The sequence below is a fragment of the Lissotriton helveticus genome, chromosome 6 (genome assembly GCF_964261635.1).
Source record: "Lissotriton helveticus chromosome 6, aLisHel1.1, whole genome shotgun sequence".
In the NCBI taxonomy this organism is placed as follows: domain Eukaryota; kingdom Metazoa; phylum Chordata; class Amphibia; order Caudata; family Salamandridae; genus Lissotriton; species Lissotriton helveticus.
Window position 1 is genome coordinate 359331038 of NC_136067.1, and position 26857 is coordinate 359357894.

The following is a 26857-nucleotide window of genomic DNA, read 5'->3' on the forward strand; positions in this document are numbered from 1 at the left end:
GATTCTATGACCTTCACTGAGCACCCCAAGTGCGTAGCTACCCAAATACAAAGTCCCCCCGAGGTTCTCCCTCTGGGTCCCTGTACAGCGGGTATATAGAATGTTGCATAGCCCACCCTTATAGGGGCAGCCACCATCCATGTCTCTTGGAACAAGCACAAATCGTACTGGTCCACCAACTCACCCCATTCTGGATGGGCTAGCTTAGTACCTAACCCCGCTAGGTTCCATGACCCGATCAATGTTCTGTGGGGTTCGGCCCTAGACAGACTAGCTAGAGTAGATACAAACCCATTAAGGGGGGGGCGTTCTTACCAGGTTGTCCAGCTCACTTCCATCTCCTTGAGATGGTAAATTTATACTTAATGGGGTCATTAATATTCCATCTTCCTGTGCCCCGAAACCCATCTGGGGTGGACCCTCCTCAACCCTCTGGCACTCCTCCACAGAACACCCCGTTACATTAGAACATGGATGGTGTAGTCAATCTACATTATTCAGGGCGCTGAATCTGTTGACTACAGGTAAGTTATATTCTACCTCCTGTCCACCTTGGTGAAAATAGGTTGATCCAAAGCCACCAGGTGCTAATTCCTGTGTGTAAAAGTACCCCAGAGGGAGTGGGATGATTGTGCCCAGTTGGCAAGGACCTCCCCAGTGAAGAATATGTTTTACCACTCCGGGATCCCTAAAATTAACAATCACACAGTCCCCTCCAATATCCTTAGGTTTAGTCCCCAGCCAGCTGACTCTTCTAGCGAATACGATTTCTCCTTGCCCCGCTCCTGTTAATGGTCTATATTTATTCAACCAAAAAATGATTTTATTCTTCAGCTCGGGAATGATTCACCTCGCTCACCTGGCAGCAAAGGAACTCCAGTTAATATCACCACATACGGTGAAGCCGCAGAGGGTAACTGGGGGCAAGGTAGCGAGTGTTGAATTCCCTTGGTGGGCGATTTCATGGCAGGCTTGGGAGGGGCCATAACCTGGTCTGGCTGATTTCTAATAGTTACTTGTGGTATTAAGGATGGTGCTTGAGGGGCAAAAGTGGCTGTAACTGAAGGCGCCTTAGGTGGAATAACGGAACCGGGGCCGGTAGTGTTACTATGTTTAAACGTATTCATTGGATCCGATCCAGGTACCACATTGTCAGATCGAGGGCCTTCATCTATACTTGGACCTTGGTTTACCAGATTAATATTACCTAGGTCCGGTTTCTCGATATTGTTATTCCCGGTAGGGACGGGTAGCTGTCCTCCTCCTCCACCCTTAATATTTAACAATGAAACAACTTTATCAATTCTACTCATCAAGATTTTAAAATGAGATTTGATGAGCTGTTCCATTTGCATTTGGAAATCAATTAATAAATGAGTAGCCCATACCGGGGGGGTAGGAGTGGTAGTGATGGGACCTGGCTCAACCTGGGGGGTGTCTAGAGGTGTTGTTGCCTTCGCTGGTTTTATATATGATTTCAATTTCTTATTTTTAGAGCGGCACTTAGGTACTTTTTTAGCCACCTGGGGAGCTATAGGGGGTGCAGGGTTAATGGGAGAGCTGCATCTGGGACAATCTGAGCGCATGGAAGCTCAGCAAAAGAAGACACTAACATAGAATCGGACGAATTGGCAGTGGGTGAAAGTACGTTCCCGGTTGGCAAGGGGGGAGGCATAGCAGGTGTAAGAGAAAGTCATCTTTCTGTATTCTGTATAGCCGATGAAACCACCCCAATTGTTTTTTGTAGCATTTTATCGATAGCCGTTAAACTCGGGACTGGAGTTGTTAAAGCTGCTTTTTGCCGTGTAAGTGGGCGGGAATTTGGGGGGTTGGTTGTACCCATGATACTAAACGTTGATTACTTGTGGATACAGAGTAACAGGACAACAAAGCTTAAAATTCAAGAAAAAAAGAAAAGAAAGGAAACTAATTGCTTGAAGGTTGTAACACCCTTAAAACACAAGTTCAGTGGGCTATACACAATAGTGGCGAGAAAGCCTAGCTTTGAGTAAATATAGTGATAAATACCAGAGTGTGTGGCCCAGTCCAGTCACTGCCCATCACGAACAGGCACAAACAGGCCCGCCCTTGGTCCTGGGCTTCGTCCCGGTCGTCGTCCCGCACTGCGGAGGGAGAGGCAGCGCTTTTGAGCACGATGGCAACGTCTCCCCCTCACTCGCAGCAGGTGAGTGGGTCCTGGTGCAGCCTGGGTGCTGAAGTCTGTGCCCCAGCTGCAGCCTGCAGGTAAAGATTCCGCCGGTTTTCCGCGCAGAGGGAGCCCGCCTTCTCAAGGAGCCTCCAGGGATTCCTCGGCTCAATCAGCAAAGTCGCCTACACCACGGGGGAGAGGCAGCGCTTTTGAGCACAATGGCAACGCCTCCTCCTCACTCGCGGCAGGTGAGTGGGTCCCGGTGCAGCCTGGGTGCTGAAGTCCGTGTCCCAGCTGCAGGTAAAGATTCCGCCGGTTTTCCGCGCAGTGGGAGCCCGCCTTCTCAAGGAGCCTCCAGGGATTCCACGGCTCAATCAGCAAAGTCGCCCCAATGGCGACTTTGCACTTACCGCCGGTCAGGGCATTGCAGCAGTTCAAGTCTCTAGGCTCACATAGAGGTCCAGAGCCTCCGCCCCGTCACTCAGTAGGCCGCATCAATCATGCTCCCTGACTATACAGGCCATGGCACGGTCGGCTCTGTGGCAGCCAATCGCGCCCGGTGCAGTCGGCACGTCCCCAGTGCTGTCCACTAGTCCCAGCACCAGGGGCTCGGATACATGTCACATGCCCAGAGCAGCGCAATGCATCAGCACCGCTGCCTCTCAGCTCGATGAGGCCCCACCGCCAGCAATGCCAATGGTAGCCGGCACAACTCACCGTGCCCAGAACAGGTTCTCCTCCATCACCACCTAACTCGCCAGCAGTAGTCCGTGGTAGGTAGGTGAAGTATCGCCCCGGATGGCCCCGCAGTGCAGCTGTGTGCACAGGATCATTTAGGCTCGGTCTGGAGCTTGGCTCCGAACCCGGGGCCGACGAGTTTGGCTGTAGGTATTGGAGGTGTGGTGTTGTAGAGGTGTGGCCCTACCGGGTTCTCCTCTTTGACCCACGGCGTCCCGGCCTCGCCGCAAAACCCCATGGGGTTCCCTGTGGTGTCGCAGGAGGTCGCCAGGACTCCCTGTTCGATATCGAGTCCCCCTCGGTCCTCTGGGAAGGCGGCTGTCTTACCAGAGGCCGAGCCGATGGCTTTCCTCCTTGGCGGTGCCGCGGGTGGAGGCCGGGACCCGGGGCGCTGCCCGAGTCCCTTTCGGTCCTCTGCGCAGGCGGCTGCCTCGTCGAAGGTCGAGCAGGCGCCTTTTTGGAGCTGTTCATTGGCCGCTCCGACCCCGCCCCTTTCTCCTGTCAAGCACGTGGTGGTGGAGGTCGACTCTGCGCCCCTGGGGGCCACTTCGGCGCTGATCGAGGACACACCGGTGCCCATGGCAGACTCCACGGCGCTGTCCCGGCGTTGGGTCCTCGACTTGTCTCCGGATATTCCCTTCGTCTCCGGAGGTTTGTCATCTCCTTGTCTACTCTTCACCAGAGACTGGACGCCGCGTTGTTGCCTTTTCCCCGGCGTCTTCCAGGGCGGGCTCTACGCCATCTCCGCAGCCACAGCCCCCGGACCCTATCCCGCACCTCGCGGTTGGTTGCCCTGCAGGCTTCTCCGGAGACCCCACAGGCCTCTCAGGCCCCTCACTCATCCATGGGTCTTCCATCCTACAGGGGCTGGCCGTTTCTCCCTCCAGCTGGGCTGGGGGATGGGTGGCTTGGTTTGCAGCCTTCGCCCATGGAAAAGTTGCTCTTTCCCCCACGACGCCCTATGGAGGCGAGTGTAGCCTTTGTCCGGGCCACTTCCACGGCTGCTGGCATTTTGCAAATGGGCACCCCGGTAAATCTACACCCTCTGGACCATTTGTTGGAGGTTCTCCACCAGGGCTCTGGTGGAAGGGAGCTGCTGCTTCCATTTGAAGCTTTGCTTCACAACTCTCTTCTGGGGGCGTCCTGCTATGGGAGATCCGGTGCCTCAGCCACTCCTACCCCATCACTGACCTGCCCTTGACGATCCAGTCTGCCTTTTTTCCCACCCTTCGGCCCAGGGCCCTGTCCTGCAATCTGCTTTTCCTTCCTTGCCTTCAGTGCTGCTGCCTCTGTTGCGGGAGGCCCGGTGGTTAGACCCCTGGCGGTGTAACATCTTTGCTTCCACTAGTGCTGCTTTGCGCGTGCTCAACACACTTTGTGTGTTGGCCAGGGCTACCTCTGGCATTTGGGATTCCGCGGAGTCCCTTCTGTCTCGGTCCTCCAATGAAGGTGCCTGCTCTGATTTGCGGCACCATGTGCTGGATGGTCTGGAGTTAGCTGCATTTATTCTCTGTTCGGCCTCGGATGTTTCTGATTCTCTCAGCCGCGTAATGGCGAGTTCTGTGGCCCTCCACCACCATGCTTAGTTGCAGGATGGCGTCTTTCCGGAAAATATTAGGGAGAGTCTTGTTGACCTGCCTTTTGATGGGATTCTTTTATTTAACACCCATGCGGACTACGCCATTCAACGACTCCTTGTGGGGCTCCATCCTCCTCCCCCTCCATAGGCTTCGCTTTGTCGGTCCTCAGGTGCCTTATGGGAGGCGTTTATCCCACCTTTCTCTTTGGACGTAGTGTTTCGGTAGGCCTGTCTGTGTGTTCTGTGTGACTTGGAATGCCTTCAGGGTTCTTAAGTTTGCTCCCATGTAATGTTGGCTGCTGGTACAGCCCTATAGCTTATGTGTTTTTTGGCTGTTAGTGTCGCCGTATAGGTCCTCAGGTTGGACCATCTGTGTAATTTTTGGCTGACTGGTAAGCCGCCTGTGGTGCTACCCACAGGGCCTTTATGCTCTTGACCTCTGCTGCGAGGTTTATTCCCTAAGAGGTGTTCCCATGTTTTGTTTTGGGACATGTCATACCCTAGGTGGGGTACTTGTAGCTATTGTATAGCTCTGTCTTAAGCTGGATGGGTGTGGATACCTTCTTGGGTTCCTCGCCTTTCCTGGTGTCACTGTATACCACTTGGTGTGGTCTTTTTTCTTCTGTCTTGGTGCATGCAGCTTGCACTGCTCCAGGCTCTGTCCTGCTCAGTATCCGATGGTGTTCCTATCCTTCGTCTACAGGGCTTGCCTGTCATGCCTTTTGTCCCTCTTCAACCTCTGGATCGCCAGACTGACTTTTGTCATGCCATCTACAGCGTTGTGTCGTGGTGTTTTCGCCTTGTTATCTGGCGTTTCAGCCTGGTCCTCTGCCTTGTGTTCCAGGGGGGCCGGGATACTCCTGGTATTCTCCTGTGTTCTGGTTGACGGCTTTAGGTCTGTAATACAGATTTCTCCTCCTTAGCTTCTGGCCGGTCCCACTACTTTTCGTGGGTCGGATGGTGCCTCTGGGACGGTCCTTCTCTGGGGCTTGTTCGGGGGTTCCCTTGCCTCTGCCTCCATCTTGCGTTTGGCTTGCTCTGGGCACACTACTTCATAGTACCTGTGTGCTCCCCCTTTCCTTGCTCTGCTGGATCTTTGCGGAACTGTGTCTCCCTCTCCCGTCTGCATTTCTCGGCTGTGGGGCCGTTCCTGCCTTGCCCGCTGCCTCGGGGCGGATGCCAGTTCAGCTGTCCCCTTCGCTGGGTGTGTTCTTCTGCAGCGGGCTCTGCCTCCGTTTCCACCTCTTCTCCTTGGATTTGTGGGTGGTTCTTTTCCTCCTTTGGTACTCTTTTGGTGCCGTTCGCCCCTCCGGGGTTTCTGGCGGACGCCCTTTTGCCCCTCGGGTAGGCTTGTGGTATCCTGGCCTTCCCTTCTCCTTGTTCTTGCTTACTTCTGCTTGGTGGGGGCTGGGCCGTCCTCCCTGTCCCCATGACACATTCCCTGTTGGGGCTCTGTGTTCTTCCAAGCTGGTGAGTTTCTCTCGCAGACCCTCCCCCCCAACCCCCTGTGGGTATGGCTAGGGTATCTATTCTACGTTAAGGAATCTGTGGGAAGTAGTCGCTATCATATGTACAAGTTACTTACCTTCGGTAACGATGTATCTGGTAGAGAGGATTCTAGCTGCAGATTCCTTCACGGCCCGCCCTTCCTCCCCGTTCTACGAGGGCCTTCAGCTTGGTCTTCTGTACTCGCCGCTCTCCGGGTGGCTTGTCTTCTGCGAGTGCCCTCTTTCACTTCCTCCCTGGCAGGGTGCTTCGTTCTGTTTATTTGTTCCACTCTTTCCTTCCTGGTAGGTTCATGTGTACTTCTGCATCCCTACACCCTGTTTTTTTCCAGTGTGGGGCCTGTTCGTAATCTTCTTCCTTTTTCATTGCTTGGCGTTTCTAACTCCTCTGCAGTCCTCTGGGTGGGGGTCTCTTGTCTGTGCCTCAGCCCATGGCTCTTTACACGGGATATGACATTCCTTGATGGTGTTGTCTTGGGGTAGGTTGTTGTTACTCATCTTTTCCTGCCTTGTTGCCCCTCACTGTTATAGATTGTGGGTGCAGACTTCTGACGTCTGCTATGCCATTTTTTATATGCTTTTTACTGCCTACAGGGAGGATATCGCCTTCTTTTTGCGAGGTTGCTTCTCGGAGCGGTGCTCTGCTCTTTCCCTTCCATGGGTTTCAGTAACAAAGTGTCTGGCACTTTCCCTAATGGTGCTGTTCCTCAGTGTTAGAACTGGGGTCACCAATTCCACCACGGTAGCTTGGTGCGAGGCAGGTAGGCACCTGAAGGTAATGTGTAAAGCAGAAGTGCAGCACACACTCACACTGAGACAGGAAGGCACACTCAATAAAATGACATCACACCAGATTGTTGTTTCAACAAGACTCTTTTATCTAGACTTTTTAGGGCAGGTAAGTAACTTCTTTTATATACTAGGCATCAAGGTAAGCATTGAACATTTCTTAAACATCAGGCGAATATCTCTGTCAATACCTCGCTATTATGTAGGGGCAGTCTAGGCTATAACATTCCCAATAAACAGAGACATCAAAAGAGTTGGATCATGAACATGCAACACTGTCATTATTCAGGGTAACATTTCAAAAGAATACATAAAGCATCAACATGTCGCAGTAACAATTCCTCTGCAGGTTCAATCTCAAAGTAGGATAATCCCTATATGGGTTAAACTCCGGTACAGTTCCTATGCCTGGGGGCACCCCAAAACAGTACATAGGGCTAATTAAGAATACAGAACGTTCATAACTCTAGCAGGCCCAGGCCCAGTGTTATTCAGGGCAGTTCCCCACTTACTTCAGTTCCTAGGGACCAACAGGCCCCTCCGAGGATTAACCGGTGCCTGCAGGGCCCAGCTGCAGACTCCTGAGGGGAGGGGCGGTCGCGGGGCTGCCTCTCTGTTCACACGAGGCCCCTCGGCAGCCCCTGCTTCCTCCTGGCGCCTCCGCCCGCCCTCAGGGATGGTACCTTTATCTGCGGCCCCATGTTAGGCCCTTGCGGCTTACTCCTGTTTCGGGCAAGGCGTGGGCCGGTCGGGGGGCTCGCGCTCTTCTGTGAGCCCCCTCGCCGGTGTTCCGGGCGACACCTGGCCTTCTGGGGCTCTCGAGGCATCAGGGCCAATCAGGCAGCGGTTTGCCGGAGGCGTGCCCGCAGCCGCCAATGGCAGCGCGGCTTGTGGGGGCACGGCAGCCTCGTCCAATGGCTGGGTGGCGTTGTCGGGGGTGTGGCCTATGACACAGCTAACGCCCCATCATGTGACGGTGGCCGCGGCAGCTTCAGAGGCCCAGTGCGGCCTTCAGGAATACCACGGCGGTCCTCCCCAGGCTTCAGGGGCTACAGCGGTGAAGGGGACAGCAGCGGTGACTTTGCTCACTAGGCCACGGTCGTGATGACAGGCACCCAGGCGCAATCCGGGGGAGTGTCCAACTCCAGCTCAGATTAGGGGGGGCCACCGACAGCACTTCAGGACTCCCAGCGCCCGGGCCGCAGCGGTGATCCTCGGCAGGTGAACACTCGAGGGGCCCAGCGCTAGGGGGCAGATACTGGGACAATAGTCGCGCGCTACTCGCGCGTGGCGTTGCACAGCAGGCCAGTGAAGATAAGTCCGGGGCTGCGGCGGTGATGACAGGTAGCGCTTGGAAGGGCACAGCGCTAGAGGGCACAGCACGGGCGGGGCACAGTTTTGGCAGCAACAATTCTGGACAGAATAGCGCTGGAGGTACAGCTTAGGATCAGTCACAGCGCTTGGAGTCTGTCACACAGGGGGCACAGCCTAAGGATCACAGCGCAGGGGGGCACAGTTCCAGCAGTAAAGCGCCCAGGGGGTAGAGCGCTGATGACCTTGTTGATCCCCCAGCAGTGCTCACAACAGTCAGGTGCTTCCTGACAGCACTTAGTGGTCACAGCGCCTTTCTTGGGAGGATGGATGGCAGGTCCCAGTGTAGGTTCTTGGGGGGGAAGACGAGGGGTTGAGTTGGTGGGCTTCAGAGGCAGGATGGTTCCCTCTAGCACACTGGAGGTGGTTTCCCCCTCGCTGGGCTAGATCAGCAGGCTGGCAGAGTCCCTCATCTAACTTAGAACAGCAGTGCCTAGGCCCAGTCAGTCCCAGTAGTGTAGGTTCCTCCCCTAGGCCCAACCGCCTAAACTCCTGCAGAGGATCCTCAGGTCCAGTGATGCCCCAACTGACAGGTTTCCCTCCTTTACTCTTATACCCCTAGGTCAGGTGACCCTCCTTTAAAGGTGACAAAGCGTAACCCCTCCCATGGCTGGAAGGTTCCAGGAGCTTCCACATTCTAGGCTATGGAACAAAAAGGCGGGATGGTAGTGATACTGTATCGGAATGTCCCAGCCTACTCCTAACTACTAGTGTGTGTCTACAAAGGCCACTCCGCAGTAGCAGGGGCCTGTGGCAGCCATGTTGTTGGGAGAGAGCACCTGCACCTCAGCACTGTTTGGCAGTGGTAAGGCGCCTAGAGACCTAGGTCCAAAAATAAGGTGACAGGGACAAAAAAAAGGGGTAAGACCACCCTAGGGCTGACAGGTCTAACACTCAGCATTCGCTTCACTGATTGTTTTGCAGTTCCCATACTCTCACAGTTTTGTTTGTGATGGCTCCGCGCGCGGAAAAGTTCTCCGAAGAAAACTGACGTCAGCGCGCCGATGTGGGACTTATGTGACCTCACTGACGTCATGTCCGCGGACAACATCAGGACGGCCTCTGCGCCCCCCAGCCCACAGAGATGATGTGGCAAAACATTTTCCGAATCCATTCTCACGCCTGGGGATATTTGCGGCTAGAATCGTTTCTACCAGATACATCGTTACCGAAGATAAGTAACTTGTACTTTATGACCTGGTCCTTCTCCCTCATACCACAGAAGTAATTAGTGAGTCAGCTAAGCCAAGTCTTCAAGCAGGTGGCAGGGTCAGCAAGTTCACTGAAGGATGGTATGGTGTCCGACGCAGGAAGGTGTGATTCAGGCACAGGGGTTGTGGGCCCTGTGACTGGGGCAGCAGCAGACATGTCAGGCCTGGCAGGGTCCTCGGACATACTGTGGTCACAACAGGTGGAGCACATCCTGGAGGGCCGCAGCAGGCGAATTAGCACTGGCGGCCGTAACACACCCGGATGTGTTCGTTTTGGTGGATCCACCCAGCGGGGCACAGGTAGGCATCGGTGGTAGTGGGCCATTGATAATGCTCGGTGTAAGGCTGCAGCTGGCCCATAATGAGAGGCATAGGTGTGGCCTGCTGAGCTCTGCCCTGTCTGTGGGGACCATGGGTGCCACCACACTGGAGCTCAGCGATGCTGAGTAGCAAGCCAGCAGAGAAGCCTCACCATGTGGGCTGGAGTGCACCGTAGCAGGCAGCAGCAGGCTGAGCTGCACTTGTGGAGAGCAGCTGTGACATGGAAGAGGCTGCCAGGTACAGGGCCAGATCCTCGTCGCTAATGTGGTGTGGTCTTACTGGCACAGACACGCTGGGTAGCAAGGCCTGGATGGTCGCTGGCACCAAAGCCAAAGTAGTAACACAGTAGTAACTTAGGTACTGTATTGGAATACGCCCCAAGTGGCAGGCGGTCCTTTTATTTATACTTGAGGCTGCACGCAAACACTAGAGCGCTGCCTCACTAGACCCTGATCTGGATAGGTGATACTAGGCAGAAAGATATTGACCAGTAAGGGCTAGAGGGGACTACTTAATCCCTCCAAGTCCGATTCAGCTTTTTAACATTACTGAAGGAAGCAAAACAAATTATGTATATCCTTAGGTAATCTTAAATCGCTTCTTATAAGTGTTTTTCAACATATCTTCTAGGTGGTTGTATGACATTACCACATCTTCCTTCACCACACACTTACACTACCAGACATTTACATTCACTCCCATTGGAAACACCTTCACCTTACAATCCACTACCAAGGATACCTTTACCATGCTTACTGTTACTGAAAAATCCTGTCACAGGCTAACACTGCCACCTACTGTTCAAAAAGTATACATTAATTCTTAATAAATGTTATTAACAATAAATATGTTCTTTTTTTTAACAAATTACATTTATCGTTTATAGGTTTGGTACTATTATAAAATGTTATACTTCTGGGGGAAGAAGCCCCAAGCCTCTTTTTAAATTACCCTTAAAAATATATAAAGTGTCTCACATAGTGAAACGCTACCACCTACTGTTCAAGTGTGTGATACAGTCTTCAGTTGTAAAGACTTGCGTGCCAACAGTATTTACGATGTAAAAAATGTGTGGCAAATGTTATACAAAGTAATAAAAACTTCAGAGTAAAGGCTGTTTCCCCTTTTAGGCAAACCATGCAGGACTGTTCTTCACAAAAAGATTCTGCTAAGTGCCTCGGCACGCATGTACGATACTTTTTCTTTGGAGTTTCTTCTTTGTTTAAAGTGCAGCTCCAATGCAAAATCATTTTTGGCATTTACTAAGCCACAGAAAGCCAATTTGTGTAGTTTAGTAAATTAAAAGTAATGCGAGGCAGTGCATAGCAATTCCTTGTGTTACTTTGCATCAGGTAGGCATAGTATTGCAGGTAGGCTTTACATGGGTGGAGCATGGATTTTCCCATGCATGAAACCATGAATTGTGACGCAAACCCAGATTTACAAAAACTTGTAAAGCTAAATCTGCGCCTAAATGATGTGCCTACCTGACAAAGGCATAATGAGGAGACATGTCTTTATTGTTTCTCGTTACTTCCTCTTTACATGAGGGCTGCAGTCTGCAGCACAAAATAGAGAAAAGAAAATGCCTCTAAGGATTTTCCTTTTGCCAGAGGGTGTCTCTTTCTACACAAAAATAATCTTTTTCATAATGCAGGCACCTTGAAACTTCTATTTCCTAGCACTCCCTTACCCGTAGGAAAGTCACACTGTTTTGTTTAGTTATTTATTTATAATAGACATAGAACTGTCACCGAAAGGATCCAATTTGCTTGAATATCTGATTTCTTCCTTCTAGCTTCTGAATAAACGAATTGTGAACGGTTGATAATGTGGGACAAGAGGTCAGTATGTCCTATAGTTTGGCTTGCAGACGTGAAGATGATGTTGGAAGAGCACCCTGATGTTGTGAGGTTAGGAGGTCAAACTGAAGCCGCCAAAAACCGTCACAATTTAGTATTAAAAGTGAGGTAAGAAAGTTAATTGCTGTTTCCAAAGCAACATTTTTCCCATCATTTTCAGAAGTCCCTTATATCTGAGTAAGAGCAGCAATTTCCATAACTAATTACGTCGTATATAAACAAAAAGAATAAATTATTGGTTGTTAGGGCTCTTCAGTCAGTATCCATTTTCTGTACATTTCTTTTTACTAGAACGAAAAAATGCAAAGTCTAAAATGTATTGCTGAAGAGTCTTGTCGAACTTCATCCTAATTCATTTGGGCATGATTAGTCAAATATGTATCTGTTTCTAGCCTGTAAATTGTTGCCATTTCCCTCATTATTCAGGTTATTTGCTGCCTCTAATATTCTGGGCAGGAGATTAAGGTTACCAGTTGCAAAGTTCGGGCATATCTCTATATTTCAGTCTTCATTATTTTGGTACATCTTGAGCTATCTTTGAGATAGTTACTGTCTTTTCTTTTTTTTTTTTTTGCTTTTTACTGTACTTTGGAAATCACATCTTCACAAAGAGGAATAAGAAAATCAGCATGTAAATTTGTTGTAACTTTAAAAAATAGGTCAAATGAACCAGAGTTTTCCTGGGTTGAGCATCTTAAATTATTAATTTTAAACATGTAATACAGTGCATACAGAAGAGGGAAATCACAACAAGCTGCTTGTGGCTTATTCTCCGTCAGTGTCCTCCAATTTCCACAAGCATTTATGAAGGGAATTCTGTAACATATCCTGGGGCATATTATCAAGAACGGCGTTAACGTTATCGCCGCTTTAGCGGCAGGAAACTGCCGCTAAAGCAGCGATAAGGGGCTTGATAATATGCCCTTGTGAATTCCAATAGAAGCCCAGGTTCACACCAGAACATGGGCTTCTATGGGAATTCTCAAGGGCATATTATCAAGCCCATTATCGCCGCTTTAGCGGCAGTTTCCTGCCGCTAAAGCAATGTTAATGTTAACACCGTTCTTGATAATGTGGCCCCCTGTACCTCCACTCAGACTCCTCTCAAACCTCATTATACTGCTCTCTAAAATGCACTACCCTATTTCTCATCCTATACTGCTCTCAATATATCCTCTGGCTCAACTCTCTACCTCATCTCAAACTTTATTTTACTACTTTCCAATGCACTACCCTATTTCTCACCCTATACCTCTCAATATAGCCTCTACCTCAGCTCTCTCACTCATCCCAAACTCCATTCTACTACCACAATCCCAAAATAACCCTTTCTACATTCTCGCCTCCACTACCCTGCATCATCTCATTGCTCTTTTACTATTCAGATCTCCCAAACAAGCATTTCTAAACCCTTCCCTCTGACTCTTTTCTCTCCACCTCCCCTTTACTCATCCCAAATCACCCCTACTGCTATGCACTCCCTCCCCCCCAAGAAAAACCTTCCTTGCCCTTGGCTCTTCTATCCACCCACTATTCCTTTTCAATCCAAATGACAGACTAACATGTCCACCTCTTAAATTAATTTCTTATTTCCCTATACTAATTTCCCACTAATCCTGTTTGAGTTCCGGAGTAGCGTGCTACTCGACGAAAAGTGCTTTAATACCTCATCAGGTGTAGCAAGCACTATATAAATCAAACCCTTCCCTCTTCCATCCCTCCACTATCCTTTCAATCCAAATAACAGACTTACATATCCACCACTCAAATGATTTCATATTTCACTATACTAATTCACCACTAATCCTTTTGGGTTCCTGAGTAGCATGCTACTCACCGAAAAAGCGATTCAACGCCTCGTCTGTGGTAGTAAGCGCTATATAAATGCAATGAAAATACAATGCAACGTACAGAGTCTATGTATGCCTGCGAGGAATATATTGCATGAGAGATGTAGTGCTGTGCAGTGAAAGCATGTGCTGGGTTTATGTACGCTTGCATGAAGTACAATACATGAAGGGTGAACTGTTAGGCAGCACGCACATGGTTAGTGTGTGTGGTGGTGGTAGTGTGCGTTTGCAAGTAGCACATAATGTTACAATATAGAAAAGCTACAGTACTGAACTGAATGTATGTGCTAAATGTATTCTTGCCTGTAGTGGTAGAGTACATTGAGATAACAGTACTTAAGAGTAAGGGCCATATTTATAAGCCCAGATGCGTCGCTCTTGCACCACGCAAAGTGGTGCAAGACCGACGGAACACAAAAATTAGATTTATAAAGCCACGCAAGGCCACTTTGCGTGGTCCTGAATGACTTCGTAAGTCTGGAGTAAAGCATCGCAGTGCAAATCTCTGTTGCGTTACTCTGCCCTGGGAAGGCGTTGCATGGGTGTTCCCACACAACTCCTATGGTTTTTAACGAATTCCCAGATTTACCAAAAGTGGTAGACCTGTTAATGTGCCAGAAAGATACGCCTTTCCCAGGGGAGGCGAGAAGAAATATCTTAATTTCTCTTTACTACTGCCTCTATGAGTGTTGCTTTCTGCAGCACACATAGAAAGAGGATTATACCTCTGAGTTGATTTAATGCAGGAAGATGTCCCTTCCGGCACAAAAACAATCCTCCTTACAAAGCAGGCACCTTGCACTATGGTGCAAGGGTGCCTGTGATGGAGCTAGGCAGCCAAAACAGCGCCAGCGCAGGTACAAAAGCAGGAATGTGCCATCTGCTTTTAAATACGGCATATTCCTGCCCTTTTCCTGTCATGCAGCACAGCCAGATTCCTTGCTGCATGACATTTGTAAATATGCCCCTTGGTGTGCTGTGAATGTAGTGCAAGTGGGCATGCAACAGTACAATACATGGAAGATGTAAATGTTGCCTGCTGTGACTGCCTTTCAAAAGTAGCTGAACCCCAACTTAAAACATCAAGGAATCCGACCCTAAATCACATTTTGGTGTCCGGAAATGGACTATAAGAAGGGGAGGGTGAGATCCCAAACGTTATCTGCCAACCAGCCAGACAGACATGCTGTGTGTGGAGAGGGAAGCCCTGCAAGAATTCTGTCTGTGACCAGGACTCAGGGCAAAGGCCTGCTGGTCTTCCTGCTTAGTGAGACGGCATCGCCCAAGGAAACCAACATCACCTTCCCTTGAACCTCGAGCACCAGTTCCTCCCTGCTTGCCAAGACCAGTGTGCCTTCTGAGCAAGAGGAGAGCATTGGAGGGAGTAGGGCCCAGTGGTGATCCCTACTGACAGGACTCCCTGAGTGAGGTGTGAGGGAATAGCTGAGCTTTGATTGGGTCATTGCCTGTGTGCAGATTGCAGAAGTAATTAGCGACCCCAGCATAGGCCAGGAAAAGTCTGCTGCGACGTGATGCGTATTGCCAGTGCCATGCTCGAAGCGTCAGGCCTGCACCGCCTTGTTGCAGTGAACCCGTATTCCATCGAGTGCTACAGTTGAATTATTTGTTGCCAAAAGCATAAAGACTTGTTACCACCTTCATCAGTGACCCTATATGCTATGAGTGTCCGCCGTGGTGAAGGCGAGCATAGCAGATACATCTGAGCCTCAGTGGAGAGTATTTCAGCATACAATGCTACAAGAGGCTGCCATTACTTACATTTTCAAGAGTTCGGGTCGTTGCTTGTGCAGGAGATTGTTGCTGTGATCTGCGAGTCAAGTTCACACACCAAGGCCTGCCCCTGACGGATACCCAGAGGACCAGGAAAGACGCCGCCTGAGATGTCACACCCTAACTGGGCTCCAGTCAAGAGCCAGAGGATTGAATTCCCCCTCTCTGTGAGGGGAAGAGGGACTTACATAGTCTTTGAGGAACAGGAGCAGCTCCAATCGCTGGGACAAGCGTGCACTGCAACTGGATACATGGATACTGGATCATGTGTACCGCGGGCAGCCTCACTTAGCCAAACAGGATTGGGACTTGTGAGCACCCGCAGAAGGGACACTCTATGCACTGCTGAATTCTTCCATACTGCCGGAGCGAGTAAGACTAGAATTGGGCCTGTGAGGCCTCGTGGGAACTCGCTGCTAACGGTGCTGTGGCACAATAAACACTAATTCTTGAAGAGTCCCAGTGGAACTCTTAAATACGGCCTATTAGTAATCATTTACTGGATGCCGCCATCAGTGAATGGGGATTACCCTGATATATGGAAGACGTTGGGACAGTGATTTGCCTGACAATACTAGAGCCCCTACCTCAAGGGGACTCTGTTATTGATCATGAATGTATGGTGTTAGAAATATAATACTCATTTTTCTTTTAAAAGTAACTATTGTCTGGACACTGATTTACTGTTAGTACTCTGAGCTTTGAGTTATGAGTCGAGTTCACTTACCTGTATCCACACTCGCCTCCCTTCCTCGAAGGACTTTGAATGCTCGTCCTCAACTACCACTGAAAGTCAAGTGCAGAAGGGGCACTTGGCCCATTTGCTCAGGATCCATAGTAGGTTGGGCCCCGGGACATCAGGAGTAAAAAGCCTCAACCACCACCGTTTGGCCCAAAAACCCCATAACCCCCTGTGGTCCTCTCAGAGGGGTTCTGACATGCCTAAACCCTTAGGGACGGTTTTTCTTATTTTATGTAACACAGCAACCAAATTTGCTGTTGTGCTTCGTGTAAGGGAGAGAGCAGAACAGCACCAAATCTAAGATACGCTGTTTTCCTCTCGCCCTAAACTGGCGTATAATAGACTACAAATGCACACATTGTGCATTATATCAAGCACAGGTTTGGTACTGGAGGGGGACCTTTCAGCACTAAAACTGTGCGTTAATACGTTTCCTACTTTTTCTTTGTGCTGTACAATGCAGCACATATGCAAAGCTCGGAAAATTGCCATGGTTATACCTGGTTTGAGGAGGTATACATTTTTTATGGAAATACCGGTCTCTCACTGTTAGGAGATAGGGATTTACATGCTTGTTGCATGGGAATTTCCAAATACCACCTATGGTCCCCCAATTGATGCAAAGTAGCACATTGCACTACTTTGTGCTACTTTGGCCAACTTCCCAATGCAAATCTTGATTTGCTTTGGAAAGTAAATACGACAACAACATATTGCACCCGGTTTGCATTAGAAAAGTAACACAAACCCGGTGCTAAGTGTTAGTACATATGGGCCTTGAGGTGCATTAACTAGTATAGGGATGAGGCATTAGCATAACCAAAGAAGCAGCCCTCTTTTAGATTGTCTAGTTGAACATATTACATAATGTAAAAATAGACTGCATGTATGTACTAGTTAATTATCTAACTTGTATAAGTAGCCAGAGAGAATCAGGTACATTTCTGTACGTGATATGGGAATGGGCTGTAACTTATTCAGTGACGAGAAAGGGCCAACGCACTCAATAGCAAAGAGATTTTCGCCACGGTCAAAGAATTTGCCACAAATAGCACAGACAGCAGACATCCCAAGACCTCTGCAACAACCTCTGCACCTGCTTCCAGCACAAGATTGAGGAGGTCTTTCACAGCTTTAACAGCCTCGCTACCCAAGACCCTCGCACCCTGCCTGCAACCACCCACCCAACAACACCAGACCCCCCCTCACTGTTGCCGACACCCTTAAGATCATGAAGAGTATCCACTCCAGAGCACCCACGGACCCCTCTTCAACAAATTTTCAACAGAGCCAGCACCTCCATCGTCCCCATACTCTGATGCTCCATCAACTATGCCACCTTCCCGGACGACTGGAAACATGCAGAGATCAACGCCTTGCTGAAGAAACCTTCTGCCGACTGAACAGACCTCAAGAGCTTCAGACCCATCTCCCTGCTCCCTTTCCCAGCCAAAGTAAACAAGAAGGCCATCAACACCCAACTTTCCGAGTTTGCTGAAGCAAACCACATCCTGGACCTCTCCCAATCCGGCTTCCGAAACAACCAAAGCACAAAGACAGCCATCCGAACTGCCACAGACAACGTCTGCACCCTCCTCGACCGAGGCAAAAATACAGCCCTCATCTTCCTGGACCTCTCAGCTGCCTTCGACATGGTCTCCCACCGCACCCTACGCACAAGACTCCACAACTCCAGCATCCACGACAAAGCCCTGAAATGAATCTGCTCCTTCCTCACCGGTCAAACACAGAGGTTCAGACTACCTCTGTTCCACTCTGAACCCACAGAGATCAGCTGCAGAGTGCCTCAGGGCTCCTGCCTGAGCCCCATCCTCTTCAACATCTACATGCCCACTCACATCCATTGTCAGAAGCCACAGCCTCAACATCGTCTCCTACGCCGACGATGCCCAGCTGATCTTCTCCCTCATCAACAAACCCACAGTCACCAAGAACAACTTCCACGACGGATGAAGATTGTTGCTACCAGGATGGACAGCTGCCGCAAGCTCAACTCCAAGAAGACCGATAGCCTCATCTTGGGCCCCACCCCCTCCACCTGAGATTACTCTTGGTGGCCCACAGATCTTGGATCTCCCCCTCCCGCCCCTCCACAGACCAAGCACGAAACCTTGGATTCATCCTGGACTCCGCACTCCCCCATGAACCGCCAGATCAATGCCGTCTCATCATCTTGCTTCCATGCGCTACGCCTGCTCCGAAAGATCTTCAAGTGGATCCCCACCGAGTCGAGAAAGACAGTCACACATGCACTCATCAGCAGCAGACTCGCCTACGGCAATGCACTCCACAGCGTTATACCAGAAACTCCTCAAGAAACTTACGAACATTCAGAACGCCTCTGCCAGACTCATCCTCAATATCCCCTGCCGCATCACCAGCCACCTGAGAGACCTCCACTGGCTCCAAGCCAACAAAAGAATCCCCCTCAAGCTCCTCACACATGCTTATAAAGCCCTACTCGATGCAAGACCTGCGTACCTAAACCACTGGCTCTCATTCCACACACCCACCAGAGACCTCCGTGCCTCCCATCTGGCCTTGACGACCATCCCACGTATCCGCAAGACCACGCCTGGAGTAAGGTCCTTCTCCTACCTCGCAGCAAAGACTGTAACTGCCTCAACTCAGGAAGGACCTCAAGACCTGGCTCTTCGACTGAACCACAGTGCTTTCGGCAGATCAGCAGCCCCCTCCTCATACCCCACCGCCGCCAGCACCTTGAGACCCTTACGGGTGAGTAGTCACGCTTTACAAGTCACTTGATTGATTGATTGACGTGGAACAAGGACTGTTTCTGCAAAACTTTTAAATCCATTTAGATTAAAATGGGCAAAATACACAACCATTTGAGCAAGTGAGTCATTCTCCGTTTTCCCAGGCCATGGTATATGACAAAATGTGTGAATGTTTGAGGTGCTAACAATGTTGAAACTTTGAATATTGCTGGTTGGATAAAGAGAAGGTATAGGCTTATATAAGGTGTCGGGCTCAAGTTCAGTATTACCTAAAGACCACACATGACTGTTGATGGAAGTTTGTTGTGGAAGTGTCTATAACAACTGACATTTTACTAGACAGCATGCGCTTGGAGTTTAATGTGCTATAAAAATCACAACAGTACATCATTGGTCTTCAGAACATAACCTCTTCTCTTTAATTTCAGGCGGCCACAGTTCTATCCTGTCCTTGAGAAACAAAACAACTGATAGAAGTAAAAAAAATTTGAACAAGGCAAGTGAGGCCCAGGTGGACAGTAAAAATAATGCAAATCCTCTCCTGCCTGCAACTGGGATGTCCCCTCTCCACTTATACCAAAGGAGTGTTCCAGAGGATTCATTGCTGGAGTTTCACCCACAAACCAACTTTAGGTGGAGGTTCAATGCTTGTTTCTTCAGGAGCTTCTTGTATGTTTTGAACCTGACACAACCTGGGTATGGTACGCTACAACAGTATTGCTACTTACTCGCCCACCCACTCTGACTGCATCAAGGAAAGCCAAACCCTGGCTTGGGGTGAACGAAAATCATTCCTAGTATTGATTTTGTTTCAACCCTGAGAGAGCTGCAGAGGTTAATAACTAGAAGGTTGTTCTTCATTATGGACTGGTGCACCTGGAAAAAGATCTTACAATTCATTATGAGAAACATGCCCTGAACACTTGGGTGAGAATTGGATGTGTAGTTTGGTAGTGTTACCCCCAGGTGTACTGCAGACCATTGGCAGCCATTTTGTCTGCAGCACACTATTAGTATGCACAAATAGTGAAAGCCACCAGCTGCTTTCATACGATGGGTGCTTCAATGTTGGGAAATATTTCCTCACCAATGACCAAATCGTAATCATAGAAATCACTTGGATCCAGATTTACTTAGAAAGTGAAACATTTCCTTGCACAAGGAGACTTAAGAACTGCTGTTCAACCCTATCCCATGGCCTCCCAACCTTCACACTGCCCCCCCCACAACCCTTATGAGCATCCTACATGACAAAGCGCATCTCAACCATGGTCTGAAGAAAGGTGACCATGTCACTCCACCCTGATGCAATACTATTGTCTCCTGTTGCCTTACTGTCTTTAAAACCAGCTGCATCATCAACAAAGTCTGAGTATCTCTCTGACAAATTCATCATTTCCAGTAATTCCTGGCATATCGCAGTCAAGACACCATCCGATTGGAGGCTTACATTTTTTTTTTAAAAGGCAACATCTTCATCTATGCACCCAGGATCTGGAAGGACATCGCTGTAACCATCAGAACTGTCCCAACACTGCTCCTAATAGGAAAGAACTGAAGTCTCACCTCTGCACTAATCAAGTGTTTCTGATCCCAGAACCCAGCTACTGCTTTAATTATTTGTTGAATGTACCTTTCTTTGTCTTTCACCCTGTACAGGTGTGTTGGCTGGATTCAAGCTATACGAATACCACTTACTTAAATACAAGCAAGGTGCGCGCAGGCACTCACAGGACGCAACACAATTTAGAGCTGCACTTGCAAGCCTTTACAATGGTAAGTAAACGCGTTCTCTTTTGTATTGTGCAAGACTTTAGTAAGTGCGGCCCTTGGACTGGAGAAATATGCACTATTCACAAAGTCCCATATGTAAGTCTCTGGGAAATAGTCTATGCAATGACATCATGAGAACGCTATCATAAAAAATAAGGAATCCATGCCGTCCAAAGTTGAAGATCTTCCCAGCGTTTGTTCAGCATGTACCTAGGCCTCGTCATGCTAAAGTCATGGAACCCAAAGTTGGTTCCTCACAGAGAAGACCTCTTGAACCCTCTTGTGAGTTAAGTAAGCGCTTACTTTGTAAGGGAAGAGGTGTGGTGCAGCGGCCAGGGCGCCTTACTCCGGAACACAGGGTTTCAGTGTTCGATCCACGGCGCCGGCGGCAGGCTAGCTCAGCACCATGTGACTCTGGGCAATAGCTCGCGTAATCTTCCCGACGACCCCCAGCGCCTTGACACCCTCAGGTAATTGTTCACTCTTTACAAATACTGGATTTCATTTAACACGTACCCTACATTTGAAAACATTCTTACGCATTGTAGCTGTTTGCTAGTTACAGCACCTATGACACAAAGACTTTGAACTGCTGTACATGTTTTGTATATTCTGGCATCTCACAATACAAAATAGGAATATAATAAAACAACAGGTTGTAATTTTATTATGCACAGAAATATTACGCATAAGAAATTAGCATTCCCGTTTTTGTAGATTGCACGTGGTCCCACAATCCATGATCCAATTACAATCCAGGATCCAATTATTATACGCATATTTTTGGTCTTGTAACTTTTTTTGCCATTCATTTATGTAAACGATACCAACACTGACATACATGCATACTGCATGTACCGTATACATTGACCATAATCCTTTTAAAATACGATTTTACGGTTCGTTTTGTTCGGCCACCTTCAGAGCAAATCCCGCGCACTTCTGAAGCCAGCAATCAGTCCGTCTTCTTTGACGTCCGTCGATAGCGCAATACTGTGACAATGACCCATAGGTTCAGCAACAGCATAATAATGAACCGGGCTAGCACTAAAAAGAAAAAAATATTTTACATTAAAACATTTTGTTTTTTAAAAATCAAGCAATCAATCCATGCAAATGCAGACACCGAAAAAGAAACCATTCTTTTTGTATTTTGAGATATGACAGAGCTCCTCTGCTCATGGTGTGAGGGAACGAGCTGTGCAAACAATGACATCTCACATAATAATGGTCGGATTACTCATCGATAATCCTCATTAAACACCCCCATCATAATCTTTACACTACGAATGTGAGCCTTGTTGCGAAACCGGCAGCCACGCCAGCCCATTCAATTTAGTAAATATTTTTTGCCCCGCCTCTTCCCATGATGACAAATGGATGAGCCGTTAGTCCTGGCAGTAACGCCAGTAGAGACCCACAACAAACCACACCAGGAGGATGGTTAGTAAGTCTCCCACTAGGAATGAAGGGAGGCAGTGTAACGAGGGTTGCCAATAAATAATCGATACATTATTACCACTAAGGCCCTCCATATGAGTGCCTGGCTGGGAAGGCAATTATTATTGCACCTTTTAAAATAAATCTGATCCCATTGGGATCGCAATTTAAAGTTGCGCAAATTATCGCCCATTACAAATTGTGCTGTTTAAAAGGAGGCATAAAATCAGGGCAGGACTGGGACAACCAGTCCTGGCAATTTTTTCAGACCAGTCCCCAAAGGGGTGTGCAAGCTGCTTTTGTTACTCAGGGCTGAAACTGCAGCACCACTGCAAAACCAGTCCCCTCCCTTCCAGCTTCTTGGGGAAACGCCCGCTGCGGCTAGTCCGGCTCTCCATAAATTGAAGAATCTGTATTTAAAACACTGAGGGGCATATTATCAAGGGGGTTTATCTCCGCTTTTTTGGCTTTAAAAGCCAAGAAAGCGGAGATAAAATGATCTCCCTATTACCTAGCTGTCGCTAACACCAGTTAGCGACAGCTAGTAGGAGATAGCTAACATCTTGGGCCCCACTTAGCATGTCAGTGATATTTATCACTAATGAAATGCAAAGTGGGCGTGCCAAGATGTTAGCGACTGGAAACAGTCGCTAACATCGCTATCTCCTATTACCAACTTATGGAGATATTCGCGCTAAGCGCGAATATCTCCAAAAGCTAACACCTGCCCTGAGCAGTTCTTAACCATGTTATTCAATGGGAGGTGGATAACATGGCTAAGAGCATTAGCTCGGTAATGCATGAATATCGCTGACTTTTCAGTGATATTTATGCATTGCGGCCGATTTTTATCGTATATGCGATAAACCTTGGTAATACCAAGGTTTATTTGCGATAAAAATCGCCGCAGCTCAGCGGTAAATTTTTGTCTCTAACCAAGCAATAGCGATAATTATCGCTATTGCTTGGTAATATGCCCCTGAATTCCGCATGTTTTACAAGTTTTTTCCATCCAATAAATTTCGTCAGGCTTGACCTGCCAGAAATTATTAGGGAAATACTCAGAGGGTGTGATCATTATCACACAGCTCATAATTCTTACCCCTGTGCTGCACAGGGATCCGAATTTAGCCCTGCACTTATAATCAGGACCTAAGTATGTATTCTTTCTAATGGTGCCTGCAAATTAGAAGAATAAACCAAGCAGAGACAAATAATCAATAGATACTGCTTTGCAGTCTAACACAAGTTCTGTACAATGCATCACCAGTCTGGGAGCATTGTTCAATAAACATCACTTAGGAAGATGAACAATTGAATGTATCCTGGTTTTTGGTGCTTTGCGTGAATTAATATAATAAATATATATGCATGTATGTAAATGGTATTTCTATAGTGCAAAACTAACCAAAGTATCATAGAGTGCATAGAGTAAGAGGAGAGGAAGCTGGGATGTGAATGAATAATGCATTGTGATGTAGTGTTCTTTAAAGAGCTGAGGTGTATATAAACAATGAATTGGCATAGGGCAGCTGCACAAGTCATTTTGCTGCACTGCCCCACATCAATTCCAAAGGACAGAAATGCACGTATTTACAAGACATAGTGCATTTCTGTCCTTTCAGTGAGCACAGGCGCATACATTGCAGCTGTGTGCTAGCACAGGCACACTAGTAACATTGTGCAAGGGTGTCTGATGTTGGCAGAGGTACCCCTTCCTGCACAAAAATAATCATAAGAGGCGTTTTCTATGTGTGCTGCAGAATCCAACACATGTGGAAAGAGTAAAAAAAACGAGGAGAAATGTAAACATTTCTCCTTGTTATGCCTGCTCTGGGGAGGTGTACGTTTTTGGCGCTGCCCAAGATTCACACTTAGGGGTCGATTCCGATCTCGGTCAGAAGGGCTTGGATTCGGAATTGCCTAAACATATACGGAGCCTATGTTTCCGACAGAATCATTCCGAAAGACCAAGTGCGATGCGAGGATCTCGTCCGCGTCTACTAAATCGTAAATCGTTTCTGAACCAGAACCTGCCAGTTCCACTCGTTTAGAGCCAGGCCCCCCTTCAACCAGGGCCCTCCTAATCGGTCGTAGGGAGGTGCCCATAGGTCCCCCTGATCCAAGCATGCACAGTGTGGTGGTCACCAGCGGGTGCCCACCACAGGCTGTACACTTTTCCCCAACCACCCCCTTTTGCTATGGGAGCCGGTGTACGCGATCAGTATACAGGCTCCCATAGAGTTCAATAGGAGTCCGAGCGAACTGAGTCTGTCAGCATACGGATGCACCGTACTCTTTCGGACTCTCACAGCGTGATTCGTTAGGAAAGCCCTCCAGAACCAAGTCATACAGAGGCCTTTCCTAGCGAGATCGGAATCTGGCCCCAAGTTGTAAATCTGGGTCAGTATCAAAATCCATGGGTGTTGTGTGGGAATACCCACAGAATAAAAACATGGCATGCTTCCCTGCCGCAATGTAGTGCAGTGTAGCGACTTGCGCTGTGTGGCCTTACACCTTATCTACAAGGCTACGTAGGGTGGCTTCACGTAACCTTGTAGATAAGTGCCTGCACTGTGTGCCACCAGAGCGTCCAAAAAAATGAAATGGTTTGTAAATATGCCCTTCAGTCTTCAAATGTTTTCTAAATTGGAGCAGCAATGGGGAGGTCCTCAAGGATACAAGGATGGTGTTCAAGATCTGAATAAATAAATAAAAAGCCTTTTATGTTTTTTCTTTTATACACTTCTCACAACCCGATTACGAGTGGGTTGGTTAATTCTGACCTATGTGTAAACCTCTTTTTACACATGGGTTCGAATTATGAGTTGTGTGCTATTTAACACATCCAATAATTATTGGATGCGGTAAATATCTCAATCTTCCTTAAATTTGGGCAGGACAAATCTGCTGAAATTTAACAGGGAATTGCATATGGTGATTGTGCGGATTTTGATGTGCTCAACACCACAATGTTATGTTATGTTATATTGTGTTTATATAGCTCACGGCTACTCTAAAAGAGTGTCCCGGCGCTTTCCACATGCAGCTCAGTGTAAATAACACAACAGACAAGTAACAAACCACACAGCAAACAAGCATTTACAATGCAATGGTTTTGCCTTTGTTAAAGTTAGAGCTATTGGCATTGCTCTTTACATTATTTTTATTTATGTTTTTATAACATAAATAAATGGCATTGTCATTTACAATGCCACTAGCTTTATCTCGCAAATGACACCCACAAACACCCACAGAGAGCCCCCCCAAACACACACAGAGCCCCCCCACACACACACCCACACAGAGCCCCCCACACACACAGCCACACAGAGCCCCCCACACACACAGCCACACAAAGCCCCCCACACACACAGCCACACAAAGCCCCCCACACACACAGCCACACAAAGCCCCCCCAAGTATAAGGTACTTAAAATGAGTAATTTTGTCAAAATGACACGTCATGTGTAAGATTATAATGTGTTATTACGCATGCTCTGTGTGTGCGCCTGGTATTGTTTGGCATTAAGATGTGATACAAAGTGACCAAAATGGTGCTGGGGCTACTGGACCAACATGCATTACATTCACCTTGCTACCAGAACCCACGATCTGGACGGAGTTCGAGCATTTAAAAGTGATTTAAGACATAACACATCGAAAACATGCCACTTCATACACAGTAAACTTGACGAGCTATAGCAACACGTTTTTCAATACAACGGGGATGGACACCAGTACATGGCTGGGGCTTTAAGAAGACGTCACCATCCAACGCGTTACTAAGGCGGAAGTAAATGCAGCGCTCCTTTTCAATGGCCTCACACGCCCATCACGATTGCTAGTCGGCTTGCTACAATGAGTCATTACTATCGGAAACCGCATCCGACTTTAATCTTACGTTTTACAGTATTTTTACACGTACCCTCCAAACAATGCTTCCGGATAAATCGGTGCAATATTTTTTTTATTTTTTAAAGCAGAGGAGTTACAATTGATAACGTTTTCACAACGGTGGAGGGTAGATTATCTCTCTACAATTGTCTTTGACAAAATAAAGAACAATGATTATTAAAAATATTCTGTCGCTGTCTATACATGCGTGCTTCAGACTCGAGAGGTGGGGCCTCCAAGGAGACACTTTCTCTGCGGATCCTGTGGGGGGATGGGCGTGGCGCCCCTAATCTGACGGTTGTGCCCGAGACTTCCAATTATACGTAACCCAACTCAAAAGTCAAATGGGCTGCTGGCGTTATAGTCCGCGGCGATTAGTTTGTATTTACCTGCGTGGTAACCTCCTCCGGTTTCCAATGTGGCCGTAGCTCCTTAAGCAGCCGCATCGCTCCTTCGCGGCACCCGCGCTCATCTACAGTCAGGTTCATCTTGGGCACGTCTGGGGAGCCGGTAGGGACATGAATGTAATGTGACATGGTGGGTCTTAAAAAGCAAAGCAGGGTGGCGCGGGCGAGGCAGTTAATTTTGAGGTATTTCTGGTTTTAGGGGGTACAAAAAATGTCGCCTGCTGTACTGTCTGTGTATTGCCAGCTGCCTGGTTTTTGTGATGTGCTGCTTGCCGTCTGACAGTGTAAAGAGCACAAACGATGCCTCACTTTCCCTTCAACGACAATCAGGCGATCTGATGCAGCCACTAGTGTTATAAGGAGCCGGCTTACACGGAAATTTCCACTTCGACTCTCCTCCCCTAGCAGCCCCCGCCTCCCATAGGCACTCTCAACGACGGCTTCCGAACGGACACACGGAGAGGGGGGGGGGGGCGGGGGCAGGAACGGACACACGGGTAGCGGGAGGGAGCCTCCCCTAGCCCCAGCAAACAAAGCACTCACCTGGACTTCGTTCTGGGGCCGAGGCGGGACTTGCTCTTTCCCCGGGGCTCCTCCTTCGCTCGGGAGCCTCGGGACAGACGACGCAGGCTGCTTCCTGCTCTCCACTCCTCCTCCTCCCGATGACACGGCG

The 26857-nt window shown here is 48.5% G+C and overlaps 1 protein-coding gene across 1 annotated transcript in view; it reads right to left on the reverse strand.

Annotated features, from left to right (window-relative positions):
• Nucleotides 1-21084: 21084 nt before the first annotated feature.
• The window catches only part of SLC66A3 (solute carrier family 66 member 3), an 89997-nt gene continuing 84224 nt past the window's right edge, over nucleotides 21085-26857 (reverse strand). The window contains exon 7 of the mRNA XM_078647800.1: nucleotides 21085-21487. Coding sequence (XP_078503926.1) covers nucleotides 21396-21487 — 92 coding nt within the window. The 3' untranslated portion in view covers nucleotides 21085-21395. The remainder of the gene's footprint in view (nucleotides 21488-26857) is intronic.